Source organism: Ranitomeya variabilis, chromosome 4 (assembly GCF_051348905.1).
Source record: "Ranitomeya variabilis isolate aRanVar5 chromosome 4, aRanVar5.hap1, whole genome shotgun sequence".
Classification (NCBI taxonomy): Eukaryota; Metazoa; Chordata; class Amphibia; order Anura; family Dendrobatidae; genus Ranitomeya; species Ranitomeya variabilis.
Window position 1 is genome coordinate 672733083 of NC_135235.1, and position 23557 is coordinate 672756639.

Here is a 23557-nt window from a genome sequence, read left to right on the forward strand (position 1 = left end):
TTTTTGTTAAGTATATAATTCCACATGTGTTAATTCACAGTTTTGATGCCTTCATTGTGAATGTACAATTTTCATAGTCATGAAAATACAGAAAAATCTTTGAATGAGAAGGTGTGTCCAAACTTTTGGTCTCTACTATATATATATATTTTTTGGTGTTGTTTTATTTATTTTTTTGCATTATATACATGTAATTATGAAGGAAATAATGTTTCTTGGCATTTTTCCCTTTAAAAAATGTTGGTTTGGTTTTGTAGGAGTTTTTAAAAATCCATAAAACTGGCGCTATAGTTTGACAACATTATTCCCAGATACCATATGTGAGTCAGAAAGGCATGCAGACATCTTCTCCATGCTGTTCCCATTTAGTTTTAGCTCTTTCCCATCCATTTTCAGCTTTTTACTCAGGCCCCCCAGACCTGTTTGTTGGGTCCAGCAGAAAAATATTCGGCTTTCCCATTGCTTTGCATTTGATTCATTATTAGGAACAAATACACGGAGATTAGAAATAATTTGTGCTGATTTTCCCGAATCCGAATATTTCACTATTCGCTCATCACTAGCATCCATAAGACTTGGTACCTGCTATCCCTTGTATATAACCCTTACCAAGTTACCGTTTAGTAAAAACTGTTTTTGGAAGTCTCCTTTATTGAACTGTGGAACCTATGGTCCTGGCCAGCCAACTCCACCGAATACAGGTGGCCTGCACGGACGCAACGCCAACACACACGAGTACATACACTCAGCCAGGATCTACAAGTTAATGTAGAGCACTGGGGCGCAGGATGAGGAGACGAGTGACTCACCAGCAGTACCGCCCCGAGCCGCATTGCACTAGCAATCAGTAATGTGTATGGAGAGAGTGTCTTACAATAGTTACCAGCCACCGTCATCTGCCATTTCCAGCGCAGCTCCAGTCTACTCCATCATCATGTAGCACACCATAATTTACATAAGTCTGTTGTATTAATATTATTCTTACTCTAGGTGAATCCTCAGAATGGATGATGCCGCTGATGATCTGACCACATCTAATACAACTCTGGACTACGACTTGTAAGTTTATATTCCTACTAGACTGTGGCCCGATTCTAACGCATCGGGTATTCTAGAATATGCATGTCCCTGTAGTATATGGACAATGATGATTCCAGAATTCGCGGCAGACTGTGCCCGTCGCTGATTGGTCGAGGCAACCTTTATGACATCATCACCGCCATGGCAACCATTATGACATCTACGTCGATACTGTGCCCGTCGCTGATTGGTCGAGGCGAATTCGCGGCAGACTGTGCCCGTCGCTGATTGGTCGAGGCAACCTTTATGACATCATCGTCGCCATGCTGTGCCCGTCTCTGATTGGTCGAGGCCTGGCGGCCTCGACCAATCAGAGACGCGGGATTTCCAGGACAGACAAACAGACAGACAGAAAGACAGACAGACAGACGGAAAAACCCTTAGACAATTATATATATAGATTTCTGTATTTCTCATGAGACATCAGTGCAGACTCCATTCTCATCTATATCCGAGCCTCCGCCCCGATTACATCCATATTCATGAGGATGAATCAGCTCTACCTGCTGCGATTATTCCTCCCATATTGATGGAAACTGTGGAGAACCCATCAAGCCCCTCTGCCCTCAGTGTCACCCATCAGGGGTCAGTGGTATCTGTGGGGCAGAGGATTCGTCTCTGAGCTGTGTCTCCTGTATAATAACAGGTGTGACCAGAGCCGGACATAGAGAACCGCACTGCAATCATTTATTAGTGACAGCAATAAACCCCCAAACCGCAGAGCCGGATGTAATTCAGGAAATAGCCATAATAATTAGGGCACGGCACTCCTGGTAGATCAGTGCTCATGTAGGAGCCCAATCCGGGATATAATATGTACAGAACTTGGCTCTCAAATAACATGTTAAGAATTGATTTAATTGCAACCCACTCATATAAGATGTTTTGGTCTTCTATAGGCCTTCTTCAGATAACCCGAAGAATGTAAGTCTGCAAGGACAGGGTCCTCTCCCCTTTGTACCAGTCTGTCACTGTAAATTTGTTTACTGTTAACAATATCTATAACCCTGTATGTAACCCCTTTTTACATGTACAGCACCATGGAATTAATCGTGCTATATAAATAAATAATAATAATAATAACTGTATAAGACAAATAACATACAGTCAACACAAGGATGTGCAGCGCCCCAGAGTCCTGGTCGTTGCAGTACTGTTGCTCCGCCACTAAAGGGGGCTATGGTACGTCTGATGGCACTGAAGGAATTCATCTGACCAGGTATCACATACACCAATACATTTCACAGTCTGGCCTCCAGGGGGAGCTAAGGGTACTATTCACTAGGCCACTCCTCACACTTTGGTAAAACTGGGGGTTAGGCAGGAAGTTAGAAAGAAAGCTGACTGGGTTGGAACCAGGCAACACCTTGTGGCAGAGGGTGTTGCAGGGGAAGATTCGGTAGGGTCCCTGTCAGGGGTGGGATTGAAGCGATGGCCCGGGGACCACCACGGTGCAGGAGACTACTGTACACAAGACAAGGTGCAATCAACAAAGGATAGATTTATTGGGAGACAGGGAATGGAGGGGACATGGAAGATGCAAAAGCGGATTTACAATAGCAAAAGTTAATGCACATGAGTCAACTTGTCTATATAACCGCACAGTGCTTCAACAATCATAAACTCAGAATCTATCTCACCAGCAACTTTACACAATAAAACATATATATCTCAATGCTACTCTGCATATATCCTCCCTGGCCTCTACTACGCAGGCCACACGGGTACCGTGCTCTAACTACTGAAGTCTGCACTAGACCCTAGCTGGTGCACCAGGCAGGAACAGACTCACGGTGATGTTGGGGACACAGGTCCAGTCCCAGGGGGCCCCCAAAAGTCCACAACGGTGGTGCGCACGGATTCCTATCAGCTCTGCTAAGCGTGGTCTTCTCCTTGCTCCTGGAAACTGTAAGTCCCCTTTCAAGTATCTTCGTGGCTTCACCAACCAGCGCAGAACAGCCACTCTTTGCTGTAAACGGGAAAGTCTATCTGACAAACACAGTTCGTCTCAAGCTGTGTACTCTTTCCTGCAGCCAAAGTCTCTTCCTTGCAAAACAGGACGGATCACAACACACAGTCTTTCTATCTTCCCTCTGGAGACTTCTTCCTGCACGCTGCTATAGCTCCACCTCTTCACTCAGCCTTGAGCAGTCCATAGCAAAACAAGAGCAGGGGAGAACTGCAGAACATACCATCACATAGACAAAGGGGGGTGCAGCCTCTAAAAGTGACAGCGTGTTTCTTATTATGCATAACAGCACCACCCTTACATGCCTCCCTTCTTAATGATGGTCGTCCTCGGCCATCACAGCTTCATGGTAAACGTATAATGAAGGAGACAACAAAGGTATACAAACAGACAGAGCACACTGTTCTACATATCGGACTGGTGGAACCCCTGCATTAGACCTCTGGGATCTCCGAAGCTCTTGGCTGTCAGGCAAGGCTTGACTATCTTCCAGAGGAACACTTGTTGCAGGGGACACTGTGAGCTCTTGTCTGGTTTCATCCTCACATGGCGGTACTGGTACATCCATGGGATTACCGTTTCTGGGCGGCTGAGGACCCCCTACTGTGTCAGGGACGGTCCACCACTCCTCATCGATTTGGCCATCAGGCATGACAGGTTCAGGAGGTGGAGTGGCTCCTTCAGGCGACAATGGCGTAGAACAGACCTCAGACCGGCAAGGCCGCAGCATATTTCTGTGAAGTACTCTAGGGGCGGATGCCCCATTCTCAATCTGTACCTTGTAGACAGGGCCGTTAGCATACACTCTCTCGATAACCTTGTACGGCTGTACTTCCCATCTCTCACTTAGTTTTCCCTTGGGGCGTTTCTCTCTGACCAACACTCGGTCTCCAGGTTGGAGCGGTAACTCTTGAGTCGGTTTGCGGGCCGTATGTTCTTTTTCTTGCAGTTGCTGACCCGCCAACCGCCGTATCGTTTGCAAACGTTGTCGATGCTCTTTCACCCATGAGGTGACATTTCGCTCCATCAGCTCCTCTGGCTGTTCCAGATTCAGCTCAATGATCTCTCGTCCAGCTCTTCCAAACAACAGTAGATAGGGGGTGTAACCCGTGGTGGAGTGGACCCGATTGTTGTAGGTCCAGACCAATTCCGGCAGATAGTCTGGCCAACACACCTTCTTATCCTCTTCCAATGTTCTCAGCATCTGAAGCAAGGTTCTGTTAAAGCGTTCGCAAGCTCCATTGCCTTGAGGATGATAAGGGGTGGTCCGGGACCGCTCGATGCCATACATGCGATACAATTCTTCCATCACCTTGCCTTGGAAACACGCGCCTTGGTCGGAGTGGATGCGCTTTGGGCACCCATACACCCGGATGAAGTCTTGGCAGATGGCTCGCGCCGCCGATTCCGCAGTCTGGTCTCTAGTCGGGGTTACTACTGCGAACTTAGAAAAATGATCGGTCATCACCAAACAATATTGCAGCCCCCGGGCCGAGTGTCCCACGAGGAGATAGTCGATCATCAAGACTTCCAATGGCTCCTTAGTTTGTATGGTCTGAACGGGTGCCCTCTGTTCAGTACTCTTAATGAGGTCACATACTCGACACTGCCGGCAAACCTCTTCCACCACAAGCTCCAACCGAGGACAATAGACATGCCGCTGCAACCATTGGTAGGTCTTTGTGGAGCCAAAGTGCGCTCCGAATTCATGGGCTTCTTTAGCTATTTCTTGAGCCATTCTTCCTGGGATGACCACTTGCCACCTTACTTCCATATCTTTTGGCTGTTGCTTCTTACGATATAGTACTGACTCTCTCACTTCCAGTCTATCCCACTGGTGCAACACACTCCTCATTTCAGAGTCCAGATCATCTCTTTCTTGTTTGCCAGGCTTCCGCTTTTGCGTTACCCACCATTTCATCTGTCTCAGCCCTTCGTCTTCATCCTGAACGTGTCCCCATTCTTCATTGGTTCTTCCCAGGGACCGAGGTAAGGCACAGGCCTCCCTTCTTGACTGGGCCACAACCATCGGGGGCTTGAACTTATTAAAGTCTGGGGTTTCCTCCTCTTCAAGTTGTTCATCAAGATCCCCCACTGGAGTCTCCACAGGCACTCTGGACAGCCCATCCGCATTTGCGTTTTCGGTAGCAGAGCGATAGCGGATAGTAAAGTCGAACTTGGCCAGGCGAGCCATCCACCGTTGTTCTAAGGCCCCCAGTTTAGCATTCTCAAGGTGGGCCAGGGGATTATTGTCTGTTCGAACTTGAATTTTTGTACCTGTCAGGAAGCCTGCAAACTTTTCTGTCATGGCCCACACCAGAGCCAGGAGCTCTAACCGGAAGGAGCTGTAATTGTGAGGGTTTCTTTCGCTGTCTCGCAGGGACCTGCTAGCATACCCGATGACTCTCTCATGTCCATCCTGTATCTGAGAAAGTACGGCACCGAGTCCATGTAGGCTACCATCGGTGTACAACAGGAACGGTTGATCGAAGTCTGCGTAGGCCAAAATCGGGGCCGAAGTAAGGGCACTCTTTATAGCCTGGAAGGCCTCGTGTTGTCCCTGTGCCCAGGGGATGCGCTGGGTCTTCGGCACTCCAGCGGTCCCCCTCAGCAACTCATTGAGAGGACCGGCCATCTTCGCGAAGTCTTTAACAAACCGACGGTAGTAACCCGCGAGTCCCAGGAAGGCCTGGAGTTCTCTCACTGTTTGAGGGACTGGCCACTTCTGGATAGCAGCCACTTTTTCTGGCGAGGGTAGAACTCCATCTTGTGACACAATGTGACCCAGGTACTCGATCTCCCTCTTGAAGAGGTGGCATTTCTTTGGCTTCAACTTCAGGTTATGAGCACGCAATCTTCCGAGTACCTGTCCAAGCCGGGCAAGGTGGTCTTCGAAAGAGGACGAAAACACAATGATGTCATCCAGATAGATCAGGGTAGCCTCGAAATTTAAATCTCCCAAGCACTTTTCCATCAGCCGTTGAAAGGTGCCTGGAGCATTGGAGAGCCCGAAGGGCATCCGGTTAAACTCGAACAGTCCCATAGGGAGAATGAAGGCAGTTTTCTCTCTGTCTTTCTCTGCCACGGCTACTTGCCAATATCCGCTTGCTAGGTCCAGGGTGGAGAAGTACTTGGCTTTCCCCAACGCTGTCAAGGATTCCTCGATGCGGGGCAACGGATACGAGTCTCGAACAGTGCAGGCATTGAGTTTTCTGTAATCTACACAGAACCGGATGGTCCCGTCCTTTTTCTTGACGAGCACCACCGGGGCTGCCCAAGGGCTCTGACTACTCTGCACCACTCCTGAATCCAGCATCTGCCTCAGTAATGTTTTCACCTCTTGGTACATTTTGGGCGGGATCTGCCGGTATCGTTCTCGAATTGGACGAGCTTCCCCAGTTGGGATCTCATGCGTGATGGCTTCAGTACAGCCGAAATCTTCGGCATGACGGGCGAATGCGGCCTGATTCTTCCACAGCATAGTTTCTATCGCTTGCACACGCTCAGGGCCCATAGCCTTCACATCCACTTCCATTTGCTCAAGGATGACCCGTCCACTCCACTCTGGGGATGGTGTCTCTTCGTCTTCCGCAGCAACTGCCAGGGCCCACCCCACGCCTTCTTTCGGTGATAAAGACATCTCCTTCTGACTCACCACTTCACCCTTATGCAGGTACACCAGGGCCAGATCTGTCCCTCGTGGCAAGGCGACCTCCCTGGGGCTCACATTCAAACCTCTTATGGGGACATGTCCTCGCTGGACCACAGCTATCGTACGAGCTATCATGACTTCTTGATCCACTCCTCCGCCTACCACAGGCTGAACAACCACTTCCAACCCATCAAGGTTGCGGTGAGTCCCCACTGGGAGGTACACTATAGTTTCTTGCTCGGGAGGTAGGATTACAGGTTCTTTCCCAGGAGCCCGGATGACCCCTACCGTCTGATAAGATGGCACACTCTTCTGCGTCCCACAGACGCGGATCAGTCGTTGAAGGGCTTCTTGAGTAGGCTTATGTGGGGTAGCCTTCTTCCAATATCCAGGTCCCCGCTTGGTAAACATAATCTGATCGAGTTCACGTAGGATATTCATTCCCAGTACTACAGGCACATCTTTCTTGATAGGCTCAGGGACTAGCAAGATCCCTTTTCTCCCAACTTCTTGGCCACAGATTCGAATATTCATCCACACGACCCCTGTGACCGGGATCGGTTGTTGGTTGGCAGCAAACAACCGGATCAATGTCTCTTTCTCTGGCTTGGCCAGGTCCTGGAAATGCTGCTTGAAGTATGCTTCTGGCATCGTTGTCACTTGTGACCCGGTATCTACCAGGCAATCCACCAGAACTCCTTCAAATTCAGCACGTAGGATGGGGCTCCCAGCGATCAAGTGTTCGTTATGATATGGAGCGGCCTCTCTTCTCGCCTCCCCCGCAGAGTGCCGCACTACTGCGGGGGTTGGTAGTTTAACGGCGGCTTCCACTGGCCTTGAGTATAGTTCCGACAGTCTCTGGCAAGGTGCCCCCGTCCTCTACACTCCCAGCATTGAACGCCTCCCCCTCGCCGAGGGGTACTTCCAGCCTGTCCTCGGGCCGCCGATGTCTGATGGGAGGGGGCTTGTTCCCACTGATTCCTTGTCGATCGGGCCGAAGAATGGTTGTATGAGTATGGTGGGTCAGTTTCTTGTAGTTCCCCCACTCTCCGCTCCATCTGGGTCAGTTTCTCTTGTACCTTCACAAGGGACCGCTGCAAATCTTGCACTACCTGGACCAGCACTTCTTGATGGTTTGGGTCCCCTCTGGCATTGGTGCTCTGGACACGCATCACTCCAGACGCATAGCTTTCTTCTTTACTTCGGGCCACTGTTTCCGCCAGGACTTGACGAAACGTAAGGGCCGGGTCTGCCCGGACCCGTTCTGACAGTGCTCTCCTCAAGGATGTACTGTGTAGTCCCAGAATGAATTGCTCCCGGAGTATCCGGTCTTTAGAGCCCATGCCGCCAAGTCCATCTGCCTCCTTTCTCTGCACCTCTTCGAACACTTCTTGCAGTACTGTTGCATACTGAGAAATTCCTTCTTCTTCCCGCTGCAGCCTAGAGAAAAATTTGGCGCGAAGATGTCCCGCGCTAGCGGTCTCACCGTAGATCTCTTCCAGGAACTTCACTAGCTCCTTCAGGGTACTGCGGGTGAGTTCTGGTTGTAGGCAGACATTTCTGCGGGCTTCCCCCTCTAGGGCAGTTAAAGCAATATCCACTTCAAGGACTGGGCTTATGTTATAAATCTTCAGGGTGCATTGCAGCCGAGACACCCAGTCGGACAGTGGCATATTCTTGCCGTCAAATTTTGGGAGCACACTAAATATGGTGCCCATAGGGAGTGTCCTTGCAGGGGTTCCACCAATGCCCACAGCATCCCCATTAATGTTAGCATTCCCGCCATTGCTGTCTGCTGCCTCCATCTTAGTGACAGTACCCTGCTCGCAGCGCCACTTGAAGCGATGGCCCGGGGACCACCACGGTGCAGGAGACTACTGTACACAAGACAAGGTGCAATCAACAAAGGATAGATTTATTGGGAGACAGGGAATGGAGGGGACATGGAAGATGCAAAAGCGGATTTACAATAGCAAAAGATAATGCACATGAGTCAACTTGTCTATATAACCGCACAGTGCTTCAACAATCATAAACTCAGAATCTATCTCACCAGCAACTTTACACAATAAAACATATATATCTCAATGCTACTCTGCATATATCCTCCCTGGCCTCTACTACGCAGGCCACACGGATACCGTGCTCTAACTACTGAAGTCTGCACTAGACCCTAGCTGGTGCACCAGGCAGGAACAGACTCACGGTGATGTTGGGGACACAGGTCCAGTCCCAGGGGGCCCCCAAAAGTCCACAACGGTGGTGCGCACGGATTCCTATCAGCTCTGCTAAGCGTGGTCTTCTCCTTGCTCCTGGAAACTGTAAGTCCCCTTTCAAGTATCTTCGTGGCTTCACCAACCAGCGCAGAACAGCCACTCTTTGCTGTAAACGGGAAAGTCTATCTGACAAACACAGTTCGTCTCAAGCTGTGTACTCTTTCCTGCAGCCAAAGTCTCTTCCTTGCAAAACAGGACGGATCACAACACACAGTCTTTCTATCTTCCCTCTGGAGACTTCTTCCTGCACGCTGCTATAGCTCCACCTCTTCACTCAGCCTTGAGCAGTCCATAGCAAAACAAGAGCAGGGGAGAACTGCAGAACATACCATCACATAGACAAAGGGGGGTGCAGCCTCTAAAAGTGACAGCGTGTTTCTTATTATGCATAACAGCACCACCCTTACAGGATCCTGACAGAGGCCTGGCAACGAGAGAGAACGTTACGGGACCGTGCCTGCACTTCATAGCGGCGGTGCCCTAAGAAAGGACAAGAAGCGAGATTTATTGTGCTGAGTGAGAAACGAGATCAACGCAACAAGGAGAAATACCAGTAGGAGTCGTGCTGTTAGACTGAGGCAACATCCTACTGAGGCGCAATTAACCGGTGGCCGGAACGCCGAGGAAGTATAGAGCTCCAAGCAATACTTCAAACCTACGGCAGGACAGTCAGTTACAGGCGGGCTGTCTCACCTAAATCACCTACGAAGACATAGGGGGCACACTAGGAGAGGGGCGACTCTAGGGTCCCGGAAGAGCTCCGAGCCTATCCGTCATACGGGTGCGTCCCAACCAAGGCATCAGGGAGGGACGGAGAAGAAGAACATCATCAGAACCGAGTTGTGAGGGAACACGAGAAACAGACACAACAGTTGTGGGGACTATCCCGTAAGCACAGCAGGGGAGGACCACAACACACAAGCGCTAGCAGGTAGGCACAGATTTCCACCTGCAAAGGGGACTCTGGAGGTGCCATTGGACCGGCCGGACTTGCGCAGCCCGGTTAACCGTACCCAGGACTGAGGACCCTGAGACCTTCAGTAAAGAGGTAAAGAGACTGCATCCCTGTGTCCTTGTGATTAATTGCGTCCTGCACCACACACCGAACTGTCATTCCTTTATTTGGGCGCCCCTCAGCAGGGTCACGGATCGGGCCTAGCCACCGTGACAACCCCAGAACAGAGACTCAGAGGCCCGGTACCGGGTACCCCTCGGCCCTGCGGCAGTGGGGGCGCCGCAGATGTATACAAGGAAAATGACAGCAAATGAATCCAAACAGTCAGGAGTGGTGCACTCTTAAAGGGATGGGTGCCCAAAGGAAAAAATTATGATATATAGAATAAAGACCTTCGGCACTCAAAAATAGATCCACAGTAAATTTGACTTTGCAAAAGTATTTTATTCACACCATTCAACCGGCTGAATGGTGTGAATAAAATACTTTTGCAAAGTCAAATTTACTGTGGATCTATTTTTGAGTGCCGAAGGTCTTTTTTTCTATATAGCAAATGAATCCAACCATAAAATACAGTATGTAATATCAATATTTACAGTGGTTAAAAAGCACATCACTCACAACTTCTATTTAATCAGATGAAAAATATTTATTTGTAGATAAAAAATATATACATTTTTTCATTTAGCATCATCTGCATTGGTAAAAGATACCAAATGTGAGAAAAAAAAAAAAAAAAAAAAAATAAAATAAAAAAAAAAAATATATATATATATATATATATATATATATATATATATATATATATACACAGAGTTCCTGAGTATAATGTCACCAGTGATCACTGTATTACCTGTACACTGACACCTTATACAGAGCACCTGTGTATAATGTCACTGGTGATCACTATATTACCTGTACACTTACACTATATTGAGAGCTCCTCTGTATAATGTCACTGGTGATCACTATATTACCTGTGCGCTTACACTATATACAGAGCTCCTCTGTATAATGTCACTGGTGATCACTGTATTAAATGTACACTTACACTATATACAGAGCTCCTCTGCATAATGTCACTGGTGATCACTGTATGACCTGTACACTGACACTATATACAGAGCTAATGTGTATAATGTCACCAGTGATCACTGTATTACCTGTACACTTACACTATATACAGAGCTCCTGTGTATAATGTCACTGCACTGGTGATCACTGTATTACCTGTACACTGACACTATATACAGAGCTCCTGTGTATAATGTCACTGGTGATCACTATATTATCTGGACACTGACTCTATATACAGCATTCAACTACAAATATATTTGGTATCTTAGAAGCATGATATGTGGGACAAGGTTGAAAAGTTCCAGGGAGCCGAATACTTTCGCAAGGCACTATACAAAGCTCCTGTGTATAATGCCACCGGTGATCACTGTATTACCTGTACACTGACACTTTATACCGAGCTCCTGTATATAATGTCACTGGTGATCAGTATATTACCTATACAGAGCTCCTGTGTATAATGTCACCAGTGATCACTGTATTACTTGTACTCTATACAGAGCTCCTGTGTATAATGTCACTGGTGATCCCTGTATTACCTGTACACCAGAGGTGTCAAACTGCATTCCTCGAGGGCCGCCAACAGGACATGTTTTCAGGATTTCCTTGTATTGCACAGGTGATAATTTAATTACCGGCACAGAATGATTCCAGCACCTTGTGGAATGTGTTGTGAATTCCGTTCTCGGGCTCCCTCCTGTGGTCGCAAGTGGTACTGTGTGAGTTCTGTTCTTGGGCTCCCTCTGGTGGCTTTTAGCGTTACTGCTGGTTGGTAGCTGGGCTCAGCTGCCTTGTAATCATCTAGTCTGGTCTCCTATTTAATGCCACCTGGACCTTTACTGGTTGCCTGCTGTCGTTGTATTCAGTACTGGTTCTTATCTCTCTGGACTACACTTGTGTCCTGTCTCCTTCTGGAGAAGCTAAGTCTTTCTAGTTCATTTTTGCTCATTATGCTTTTGAAAATATTTCTCAGTATATGATGAGTTTAGTCCAGCTTGCTTATATGTGATTTTCTCGCTTGCTGGAAGCTCTGGGGCGCAGAGTTGCTCCCCTCATATCGTAGTCGGTGTGGGGGTTCTTGCATTCTCTGCGTGGATGGTTTTTGATAGAATTTTATACTGACCGCACAGACCCCTTGCTATCTTCTGTCTATTTAGTGTTAGTGGGCCTCATTTGCTAAATCCTGTTTTCATTACTACGTTTGTGTTTTCTCCTTACCTCACCGTTATTATTTGTGGGGGGCTGTCTAAACTTTGGGGTTATTTCTCTGAGGCAAGTGAGGCTTTACTTTCTCTCTAGGGGTTGCTAGTTTCTCAGGCTGTGAAGAGACGTCTAGGATTTTTAGGAACGTTCCACGGCTGCCTATAGTGTGTGTCGATAGGATCAGGTTGCGGTCAGTAAAGTTTCCCACATCCCCAGAGCTCGTCCTAATATTCCGGTTTACCCATCTGGTCAGTTTTGTGATCCTAACCACCAGGATCATAACAGTACAGCAGGCCCAAAAAGAGTTAATGTATCGCAAAAGAGGGATAAGAGAAATCCTGAGTTCATTTTTTTTCACTCTGCAGTGTGTCTAGCCTCTCTCCTCCCCTTAATCTTTGGGTGGTTCAGAATTCAGCTGCAGACATGGACATTCAGAGTCTGTCCTCTAGTGTGGATCATCTCACTACAAGGGTGCAAGGCATTCAGGATTATGTAATTCACAGTCCTATGTCAGAGCCTAAGATACCAATTCCTGAGTTGTTCTCTGGTGATAGATCAAGGTTTTTGAACTTTAAAAACAATTGCAAATTATTTCTTTCTCTGAGACCTCGTTCCTCTGGTAATCCTGTTCAGCAAGTTAAAATTATTATTTCTTTGTTGCGTGGTGACCCTCAAGATTGGGCATTCTCCCTAGCGCCAGGAGATCCTGCATTGCTAAATGTGGATGCATTTTTTCTGGCGCTTGGATTGCTTAATGAGGAACCTAATCTGGTAGACCAAGCAGAAAAGGTTTTGCTGGCTCTCTCTCAGGGTCAGGATGAAGCTGAAGTTTACTGTCAGAAGTTTAGGAAATGGTCTGTGCTCACTCAGTGGAATGAGTGTGCCCTGGCAGCGATTTTCAGAAAGGGTCTTTCTGAAGCCCTTAAGGATGTGATGGTGGGGTTCCCCACGCCTGCAGGTCTGAATGAGTCCATGTCTTTGGCCATTCAGATTGATCGGCGTTTGCGGGAGCGCAAACCTGTGCACCATCTGGCGGTATTTTCTGAGCAGAAGCCTGAGTCTATGCAGTGTGACAGGATTCTGACCAGAATTGAACGGCAAAATCACAGACGTCAGAATGGGTTGTGCTTTTACTGTGGTGATTCTGCTCATGTTATATCAGATTGTTCTAAGCGCACAAAAAAGTTCACTAAATCAGTCACCATTGGAACTGTACAGCCTAAATTCATTTTGTCTGTTACTTTGATTTGCTCTTTGTCATCCTACTCAGTTATGGCTTTTGTGGATTCAGGCGCTGCCCTGAATTTGATGGATTTGTCATTTGCCAGGTGCTGTGGTTTTATCTTGGAGCCTTTGCAATTTCCTATCCCACTAAAGGGAATTGATGCTACGCCATTGGCCAAGAATAAACCTCAGTACTGGACTCAAGTGACCATGTGCATGACTCCTGCACATCAGGAGGTGATTCGCTTTCTTGTGTTACATAATTCGCATGATGTTGTCGTGTTGGGTTTGCCATGGCTGCAGGCCCATAATCCAGTCGGATTGGAAAGCTATGTCTGTGTCAAGTTGGGGTTGCCAGGGGATTCATGGCGATGCTCCTATGGTGTCAAATTGCTTCTTCTACTCCTTCTGAAGTCCCTGAGTTTTTGTCCGACTAACAGGATGTATTTGATGAGCCCAAATCCAGTGCCCTACCTCCTCATAGGGATTGTGATTGTGCTATAGATTTGATTCCTGGTAGTAAGTTCCCTAAGGGACGACTTTTTAATTTATCTGTACCAGAACATGCCGCTATGCGGAGTTATATAAAGGAGTCCTTGGAGAAAGGGCATATTCGCCCGTCCTCATCCCCTTTGGGTGCAGGGTTCTTTTTTGTGGCCAAGAAGGATGGTTCTCTGAGACCCTGTATAGATTATCGCCTTCTAAATAAAATCACGGTCAAATTTCAGTATCCTTTGCCACTGCTGTCCGATCTGTTTGCTCGGATTAAGGGGGCTAGTTGGTTCACCAAAACAGACCTTCGTGGAGCTTATAATCTTGTGCGTATAAAGCAGGGCGATGAATGGAAAACAGCATTTAATACGCCCGAAGGCCATTTTGAGTATTTGGTGATGCCTTTTGGGCTTTCTAATGCCCCTTCCGTGTTTCAGTCCTTCATGCACGACATCTTCCGAAAATATCTGGATAGATTTATGATTGTTTACCTGGATGATATTTTGGTCTTTTCTGATGATTGGGAATCTCATGTAAAGCAGGTCGGGATGGTATTTCAGGTCCTGCGTGCCAATGCCTTGTTTGTGAAGGGCTCTAAATGTCTCTTTGGTGTCCAGAAGGTTTCCTTTTTGGGCTTTATATTTTCTCCGTCTACTATTGAGATGGACCCAGTCAAGGTCCAGGCTATTCATGACTGGACTCAACCTACATCAGTGAAGAGTCTTCAGAAGTTCTTGGGCTTTGCTAATTTTTACCATCGCTTCATCACTAATTTTTCTGGTGTGGTTAAGCCTTTGACGGATTTGACCAAGAAGGGTGCTGATGTAACGAATTGGTCTCCTGCGGCTGTGGCAGCCTTTCAGGAGCTGAAACGTTGATTTTCTTCGGCTCCTGTTTTACGTCAGCCGGATATCTCTCTTCCTTTCCAGGTTGAGGTTGATGCTTCTGAAATTGGAGCAGGGGCTGTCTTGTCGCAGAGAAGCTCTGATGGCTCTGTGATGAGGCCATGTGCTTTCTTTTCAAGAAAATTTTCGCCTGCCGAGCGGAATTATGATGTTGGTAATCGAGAGTTGTTGGCAATGAAGTGGGCATTTGAGGAGTGGCGTCATTGGCTTGAGGGGGCCAAACATCATGTGGTGGTCTTGACAGATCACAAATATTGGACTTATCTCGAGTCTGCCAAACGGTTAAATCCTAGACAGGCCCGATGGTCGCTGTTTTTCTCCCGTTTTGATTTTGTGGTTTCATACCTTCCGGGTTCAAAAAACGTGAAGGCTGATGCCCTTTCTAGGAGTTTTGTGCCTGACTCTCCGGGAGTTTCTGAACCGGCTGGTATCCTCAAAGAGGGGGTGATTTTGTCTGCCATCTCCCCTGATTTGCGGCGGGTGCTGCAAGAATTTCAGGACAATAGACCGGACCGTTGTCCACCGGAGAGACTGTTTGTCCCGGACAGATGGACCAGTAGAGTTATTTCCGAGGTTCATTCTTCGGTGTTGGCAGGTCATCCTGGGATTTTTGGTACCAGGGATTTGGTGGCTAGGTCCTTTTGGTGGCCTTCCTTGTCGCGGGATGTGCATTCCTTTGTGCAGTCCTGTGGGATTTGTGCTCGGGCCAAGCCTTGCTGTTCTCGTGCCAGTGGATTGCTTTTGCCTTTGCCTGTCCCGAAGAGGCCTTGGACGTGTATTTCCATGGATTTTATTTCGGATCTTCCAGTCTCTCAAAGGATGTCTGTCATCTGGGTGGTTTGTGATCGTTTTTCTAAAATGGTCCATTTGGTGCTCTTGCCTAAGTTGCCTTCCTCCTCCGATTTGGTTCCGCTGTTTTTTCAGAATGTGGTTCGTTTGCATGGTATTCCGGAGAACATTGTGTCTGACAGAGGATCCCAGTTTGTGTCCAGGTTTTGGCGGTCCTTTTGTGCTAAGATGGGCATTGATTTATCTTTTTCGTCGGCCTTCCATCCTCGGACGAATGGCCAAACCGAACGAACTAATCAGACCTTGGAAACTTATCTGAGATGTTTTGTGTCTGCTGATCAGGATGATTGGGTGACCTTTTTGCCATTGGCAGAGTTCGCCCTCAATAATCGGGCTAGTTCCGCTACTTTGGTTTCGCCTTTTTTTTGTAATTCTGGTTTTTATCCTCGTTTTTCCTCAGGGCAGGTTGAACCTTCTGACTGTCCTGGGGTGGATTCTGTGGTGGATAGGTTGCAGCAGATTTGGAACCATGTAGTGGACAATTTGACGTTGGCACAAGAGAAGGCTCACGCTTTGCTAACCGCCGTCGCTGTGTGGGTCCCCGACTTCGTGTGGGGGATTTGGTATGGTTGTCTTCTCATTATGTTCCTATGAAGGTCTCCTCTCCTAAGTTCAAGCCTCGTTTCATCGGTCCTTATAAGATTTTAGAAATCCTTAACCCTGTGTCATTTCGTTTGGACCTCCCAGCATCGTTTGCCATTCATAATGTGTTCCATAGGTCATTGTTGCGGAGGTATGTGGTGCCTGTGGTTCCTTCTGTGGATCCTCCTGCTCCGGTGTTGGTCGAGGGAGAATTGGAGTATGTGGTGGAGAAGATCTTGTATTCTCGTATTTCGAGACGGAGGCTTCAGTACTTGGTTAAATGGAAGGGCTATGGTCAGGAGGATAATTCCTGGGTTGTCGCCTCTGATGTCCATGCGACCGATTTGGTGAGTGCCTTTCATTTGGCTCATCCTGATCGGCCTGGGAGCTCTGGTGAGGGTTCGGTGACCCCTCCTCAAGGGGGGGGTACTGTTGTGAATTCCGTTCTCGGGCTCCCTCCTGTGGTCGCAAGTGGTACTGTGTGAGTTCTGTTCTTGGGCTCCCTCTGGTGGCTTTTAGCGTTACTGCTGGTTGGTAGCTGGGCTCAGCTGCCTTGTAATCTGCTAGTCTGGTCTCCTATTTAATGCCACCTGGACCTTTACTGGTTGCCTGCTGTCGTTGTATTCAGTACTGGTTCTTATCTCTCTGGACTACACTTGTGTCCTGTCTCCTTCTGGAGAAGCTAAGTCTTTCTAGTTCATTTTTGCTCATTATGCTTTTGAAAATATTTCTCAGTATATGATGAGTTTAGTCCAGCTTGCTTATATGTGATTTTATCGCTTGCTGGAAGCTCTGGGGCGCAGAGTTGCTCCCCTCATATCGTAGTCGGTGTGGGGGTTCTTGCATTCTCTGCGTGCATGGTTTTTGATAGAATTTTATACTGACCGCACAGACCCCTTGCTATCTTCTGTCTATTTAGTGTTAGTGGGCCTCATTTGCTAAATCCTGTTTTCATTACTACGTTTGTGTTTTCTCCTTACCTCACCGTTATTATTTCTGGGGGGCTGTCTAAACTTTGGGGTTATTTCTCTGAGGCAAGTGAGGCTTTACTTTCTCTCTAGGGGTTGCTAGTTTCTCAGGCTGTGAAGAGACGTCTAGGATTTTTAGGAACATTCCACAGCTGCCTATAGTGTGTGTCGATAGGATCAGGTTGCGGTCAGTAAAGTTTCCCACATCCCCAGAGCTCGTCCTAATATTCCGGTTTACCCATCTGGTCAGTTTTGTGATCCTAACCACCAGGATCATAACAGGAATGCTAAGGAAATCCTGAAAACATGACCTGTTGGCGGCCCTCGAGGAATGCAGTTTGACACCTCTGCTGTACACTATACACTATATACAGAGCTCATGTGCATAATGTCACCAGTGCTAATATTAGTGTTTTATAGTACTGTAGTTTTTATTAATGATCAGTATTGTAGTACTTTCACTATGTGGTGGTAATATGTGATCTGGTCATGATTTGGTGGTATTTCTCTTGTATGTGGTAGCATTTGGTCACTATGTGGTCTGGTCATCATGTGACTGTATTAATTGCCTGTATGCAGTATTATTCAGTTACTGTGGTCTGGTTATGATGTGACTGTATTAACCACCTGTATGTGGTATTATTCAGTCACAATGTGGTTGTTATATGTGGTCTGGTCGTGGTGTGGCAGTTTTTGTCCCGTGAATGTGGTATTATTTGGGGATTGTGTTGTGTATGGAGGTCACTTGTTTTCTCTGATATCAATAAGGAAAAGATTGTTGATTTCCAACAGAGATTAAATACTTGGACGTTTAACCCCTCCCTGTCCTGTGACTATTACACAGTAGCAAATATGCACTTACAGTGGTTCTAAGGTTAAAACAAGTATTCACCCATCCTATGTTCAAACATTCAGTATTTGGTCAGTATTTTGTGTAAGTATTTGTAAGCCAAAACCAGAAGCGGGTAATAAATGCAGAAGTGGTGACGTTTTTCTATTATACTTTTCCTCTGATTGTTCCACTCCTGGCTTTGCCCTTCAAATACTGATGTAAAATACTGATCAAATACTGAACATGACGAAAGGATAAGTGATATTATAGATTGGTGAGGGTCCAACTGCTGGGACCTGCACCGATCTGCAGAATGTGAACTCTTACCCCCATTATTATGGAGCGGCATGTATGACTCGACCACTGATCCATTTATTCCCTAAGGGGATACACTTGGCTTTTTCTGGAAGCCCCCCAAAGAGGATGAATGAAGCTGCGGTCAGACATCCCACCCGACGCTCCATTTTAAAATGGGGATAAAAGTGTCCTGTCAGGGTTAAAATTTCCCCGTTCTCTCGATCGGTGCGGTTTCCAGTGATCAGATTCCACCGATCAATAAGTTATCATCTTCGTAACCTGTGGATCGGTAATAACTTGCTTTCATCAAAGCACCCTTTAATGCAAACTACCGTAATTGTACATCCCAGTTAAGGTAAGTATATGTGCAGGAGCCGCCTGTGTTTTACAGTTGACGCACCACTATATCAGGGATAATGGCTAAGTTATTGGCATATAGCTGTAAGGTGGGCTCCTAGGGTCAATTCCCCCTGTGGGCTCCAGACACCCCAGTCCGAATCTGTTCAGAAGTGACACTAAGGCTCCAATCTCACAGGAACCTTCCGGGACCTGTTCTGGGTCAGTTCCTTGTCCTGTTATCCCGCTGGATGATGAGGGTCCAGAAGACAGGATGTTACCTGTATTCTGGGCTCTATGTTGTAAATTCCGTTCTTGGGCTCCCTCCTGTGGTCATGAATGGTACTTTGGTGAGTTCTGTCCTTGGACACCCTCTGGTGGCTTTGAGTGGAACTGCTGATCTTTGAGGTTGCCTTTCTCAGCTGCCCTCACTTATTGGTTCTGCTGGCTTTCCTATTTAACTCTGCTCTGGTCGTTAGTTCATGCCAGCTGTCAATGTCTCAGTACTGGTTTAGATCTCTCTTGGATTTCTCAGATGACCTGTCTACTCCAGCAGAAGCTAAGTTCCTGCTAGTTCATTTGTTGCTCATTTGAGTTTGAGTGTATTTCTCAGCACATGCTATGTTTCTTGTCCAGCTTGCCATTATGATATTTCCTTGCTAGCTGGAAGCTCTGGGGGTGCAGAGTTGCCCCTCCACACCGTGAGTCGGTGTGGAGGTCTTTTTGCATACTCTGCGTGGATTTTGTAGTTTTTATTACTGACCGCACAGTTCCTTTCCTATTTTCTGTCTATCTAGAGAAGATTCAGCCTCCTTTGCTAAAATCTGTTTTCATTCCTGTGTTTGTCACTTCCCTCTTAACTCACAGTCAATATTTGTGGGGGGCTACCTTTCCTTTGGGGAATTTCTCTGAGGCAAGGTAGGCTTCTATTTCTATCTTCAGGGGTAGTTAGTTCTTAGGCTGTGACGAGGCGTCTAGGGAGAGTTAGGAACGCTCCACGGCTATTTCTAGTGTTGCTGTTAGGATTAGGGATTGCGGTCAGTAGAGTTACCACCTCCTCAGAGCTTGTCTCAGGTTTTTGTTTTAACCATCAGGTCATTTCAGGGTGCTCCTAACCACCAGGTCATAACAGTACAGCTGGCCTGCAAAGTGTTAATGCATCTCAAAAGAGGGATAAGAGAAGTTCTGAGTCAATTTTTTTTCTTTGCAGCTTGTTTTGTCTTTCTTTTCCCCTTAACCCCTGGGTGGTTCAGGGCTCAGGTGCTGATATGGAGATTCAGGGTTTATCCTCTCGTGTGGATCAACTCACTGCAAGGGTACAAAGTATCCAAGACTATGTTGTCCAGAATCCGATGTTACAGCCTAGAATTCCTATTCCTGACTTGTTTTCTGGCTATAGATCTAAATTTTTGAATTTCAAAAATAATTGCAGATTGTTTTTTGCTCTGACACCCCGTTCCTCTGGTGACCCCATTCAGCAGGTGAAGATTATTATTTCTTTGCTGCGTGGCGACCCGCAGGACTGGGCTTTCTCTCTTGAGCCAGGAAATCCTGCATTGCTTAATGTAGATGCATTTTTTCAAGCGCTCGGATTGCTGTATGATGAGCCTAGTTCTGTGGATCAGGCAGAAAAGACCTTGCTGGCTCTATGTCAGGGTCAGGAAGCAGCAGAAGTATATTGCCAGAAGTTTAGAAAGTGGTCTGTGCTTACACAATGGAATGAGTATGCCCTGGCAGCAATTTTCAGAAAGGGTCTTTCTGAAGCCCTTAAAGATGTTATGGTGGGGTTCCCCACGCCTGCTGGTCTGAATGAATCAATGTCTTTGGCCATTCAGATTGATCGGCGCCTGCGTGAGCGCAAAGTTTTGCACCATATGGCAGTGTCCTCTGAGCAGAGGCCTGAGCCTATGCAATGTGATAGGACTTTGACCAGAGCTGAACGGCAAGAACTCAGACGTCAGAATGGGCTGTGTTTTTACTGTGGTGACTCCACTCATGCTATTTCTGATTGTCCTAAGCGCACTAAGAGGTTCGCTAGGTCTGTCACCATTAGTACTGTACAGCCTAAATTTCTCTTGTCTATTACCCTGATTTGCTCATTGTCGTCCTACTCTGTTATGGCATTTGTGGATTCTGGTGCTTCCCTGAACTTAATAGACTTGGAGTTTGCCAGGCGCTGTGGTTTTTCCTTGGAGCCTTTGCAGAGCCCTATTCCCTTAAGGGGGATTGATGCTACGCCATTGGCCAAGAATAAACCTCAGTACTGGACTCAGTTGTCCATGTACATGGCTCCCGCACATCAGGAAAATATTCGCTTTTTGGTGTTACATAATTTGCATGATGTTGTTGTGTTGGGTTTTCCATGGTTACAGGTTCATAATCCAGTACTGGATTGGAAATCAATGTCTGTGTCTAGTTGGGGTTGTCAAGGGATACATAGTGATGTTCCTTTGATGTCAATATCTTCTTCCACTACTTCTGAAGTCCCTGAGTTTTTGTCGGATTACCAGGATGTATTTGATGAGCCCAAGTCCAGTGCCCTACCTCCTCATAGGGACTGTGATTGTGCTATTAATTTGATTCCTGGTAGTAAGTTCCCTAAGGGCCGACTTTTTAATCTGTCTGTGCCAGAACATGCCACTATGCGGAGTTATGTAAAGGAGTCCTTGGAGAAAGGGCATATTCGCCCGTCTTCGTCACCGTTGGGAGCGGGGTTCTTTTTTGTTGCCAAGAAGGATGGCTCCTTGAGGCCTTGTATAGATTATCGCCTTCTCAATAAGATCACATTCAAATTTCAGTACCCTTTGCCTTTGTTCTCTGATTTGTTTGCTAGGATTAAGGGGGCCAGTTGGTTTACCAAGATTGACCTGCGAGGGGCGTATAATCTTGTTCGTATTAAACAGGGTGATGAATGGAAAACAGCATTTAATACGCCCGAGGGCCATTTTGAGTACCTGGTGATGCCATTCGGGCTTTCTAATGCTCCATCTGTGTTTCAGTCCTTTATGCACGATATCTTCCGGAATTATCTGGATAAATTCATGACTGTATATTTGGATGATATTTTGGTCTTTTTGGATGATTGGGAGTCACATGTGAAGCAGGTCAGGATGGTATTTCAGGTCCTTCGTGCTAATGCGTTATTTGTGAAGGGGTCTAAATGCCTCTTTGGAGTTCAGAAGGTTTCCTTTTTGGGCTTCATATTTTCCCCTTCAACTATTGAAATGGACCCTGTTAAAGTTCAGGCCTACATCTGTGAAGAGTCTTCAGAAGTTTTTGGGCTTTGCTAATTTTTACCGCCGCTTCATTGCTAATTTTTCCAGTGTGGATAAGCCTTTGACTGATTTGACGAAGAATGGCGCTGATGTGGTGAATTGGTCCCCTGCGGCTGTTGAGGCTTTTCAGGAGCTTAAACATCTTTTTACTTCTGCCCCTGTGTTGTGTCAGCCAGATGTTTCGCTCCCTTTTCAGGTCGAGGTTGAAGCTTCTGAGATTGGGGCAGGGGCCGTTTTGTCTCAGAGAAGTTCTGATGGCTCTTTGATGAAACCATGTGCTTTCTTTTCTAGAAAGTTTTCGCCTGCTGAGCGTAATTATGATGTCTGCAATCGGGAGTTGTTGGCTATGAAGTGGGCATTCGAGGAGTGGCGACATTGGCTCGAGGGAGCCAAACATCGCGTGGTGGTCTTGACTGATCACAAGAATCTGACTTACCTCGAGTCTGCCAAGCGGTTGAATCCTAGACAGGCACGATGGTCGCTGTTTTTCTCCCGTTTTGATTTTGTGGTCTCGTACCTTCCGGGATCTAAGAATGTGAAGGCTGATGCCCTTTCTAGGAGTTTTTTGCCTGATTCTCCAGGAGTCCTTGAGCCGGCTGGCATCCTCAAGGAGGGGGTGATTCTTTCTGCCATCTCCCCTGTTTTGCGGCGGGTGCTGCAGGAGTTTCAGGCTGATAGACCTGACCGCTGTCCAGTGGGGAAACTGTTTGTTCCTGATAGATGGACTAGTAAGGTAATTTCTGAGGTTCATTGTTCAGTATTGGCTGGTCATCCTGGGATTTTTGGTACCAGAGATTTGGTTGCTAGGTCATTTTGGTGGCCTTCCTTGTCACGGGATTTGCGTTCTTTTGTGCAGTCCTGTGGGACTTGTGCTCGGGCCAAGCCTTGCTGTTCTCGTGCCAGTGGGTTGCTTTTGCCTTTGCCTGTCCCGAAGAGGCCCTGGACGCATATTTCCATGGATTTTATTTCTGATCTTCCTGTCTCTCAGAGGATGTCTGTCATCTGGGTGGTTTGTGATCAGTTTTCTAAGATGGTCCATTTGGTACCTTTGCCTAAATTGCCTTCCTCCTCTGATTTGGTTCCATTATTTTTTCAGCATGTGGTTCGTTTGCATGCATTCCGGAGAACATCGTGTCTGACAGAGGTTCCCAGTTTGTTTCTAGGTTTTGGCGGTCCTTTTGTGCTAAGATGGGCATTGATTTGTCTTTTTCTTCAGCGTTCCATCCTCAGACTAATGGCCAAACCGAGCGAACCAATCAGACCTTGGAAACCTATCTGAGATGCTTTATTTCTGCTGATCAGGATGATTGGGTGACCTTCTTGCCATTGGCCGAGTTCGCCCTTAATAATCGGGCTAGTTCGGCTACTTTGGTTTCGCCTTTTTTTTGTAATTTTGGTTTTCATCCTCTGTTGTGAACTCTATTTCTGGGCTCCCTCTTGTGGTCACAAGTGGTACTGTGTGAGTGCTGTCTTTCTGCAGGTTTGTGACTGGCATCAGCTGTCTCGTTATCTGTGGGCTGGTTTTCTATTTAAGCTCACTTGGACTCTCAGTCTATGCCTGCTGTCAATGTATTCAGTGCTATTC

At 46.9% G+C, this 23557-nt stretch overlaps 1 protein-coding gene across 1 annotated transcript in view; it reads left to right on the forward strand.

The window, feature by feature from the left end:
* The window catches only part of LOC143769291 (C3a anaphylatoxin chemotactic receptor-like), a 159060-nt gene that overhangs the window by 48872 nt on the left and 86631 nt on the right, over positions 1 to 23557 (forward strand). The window contains exon 2 of the mRNA XM_077257801.1: positions 991 to 1059. Within this exon, the coding sequence (XP_077113916.1) occupies positions 1004 to 1059 (56 nt within the window). The 5' untranslated portion in view covers positions 991 to 1003. The remainder of the gene's footprint in view (positions 1 to 990; positions 1060 to 23557) is intronic.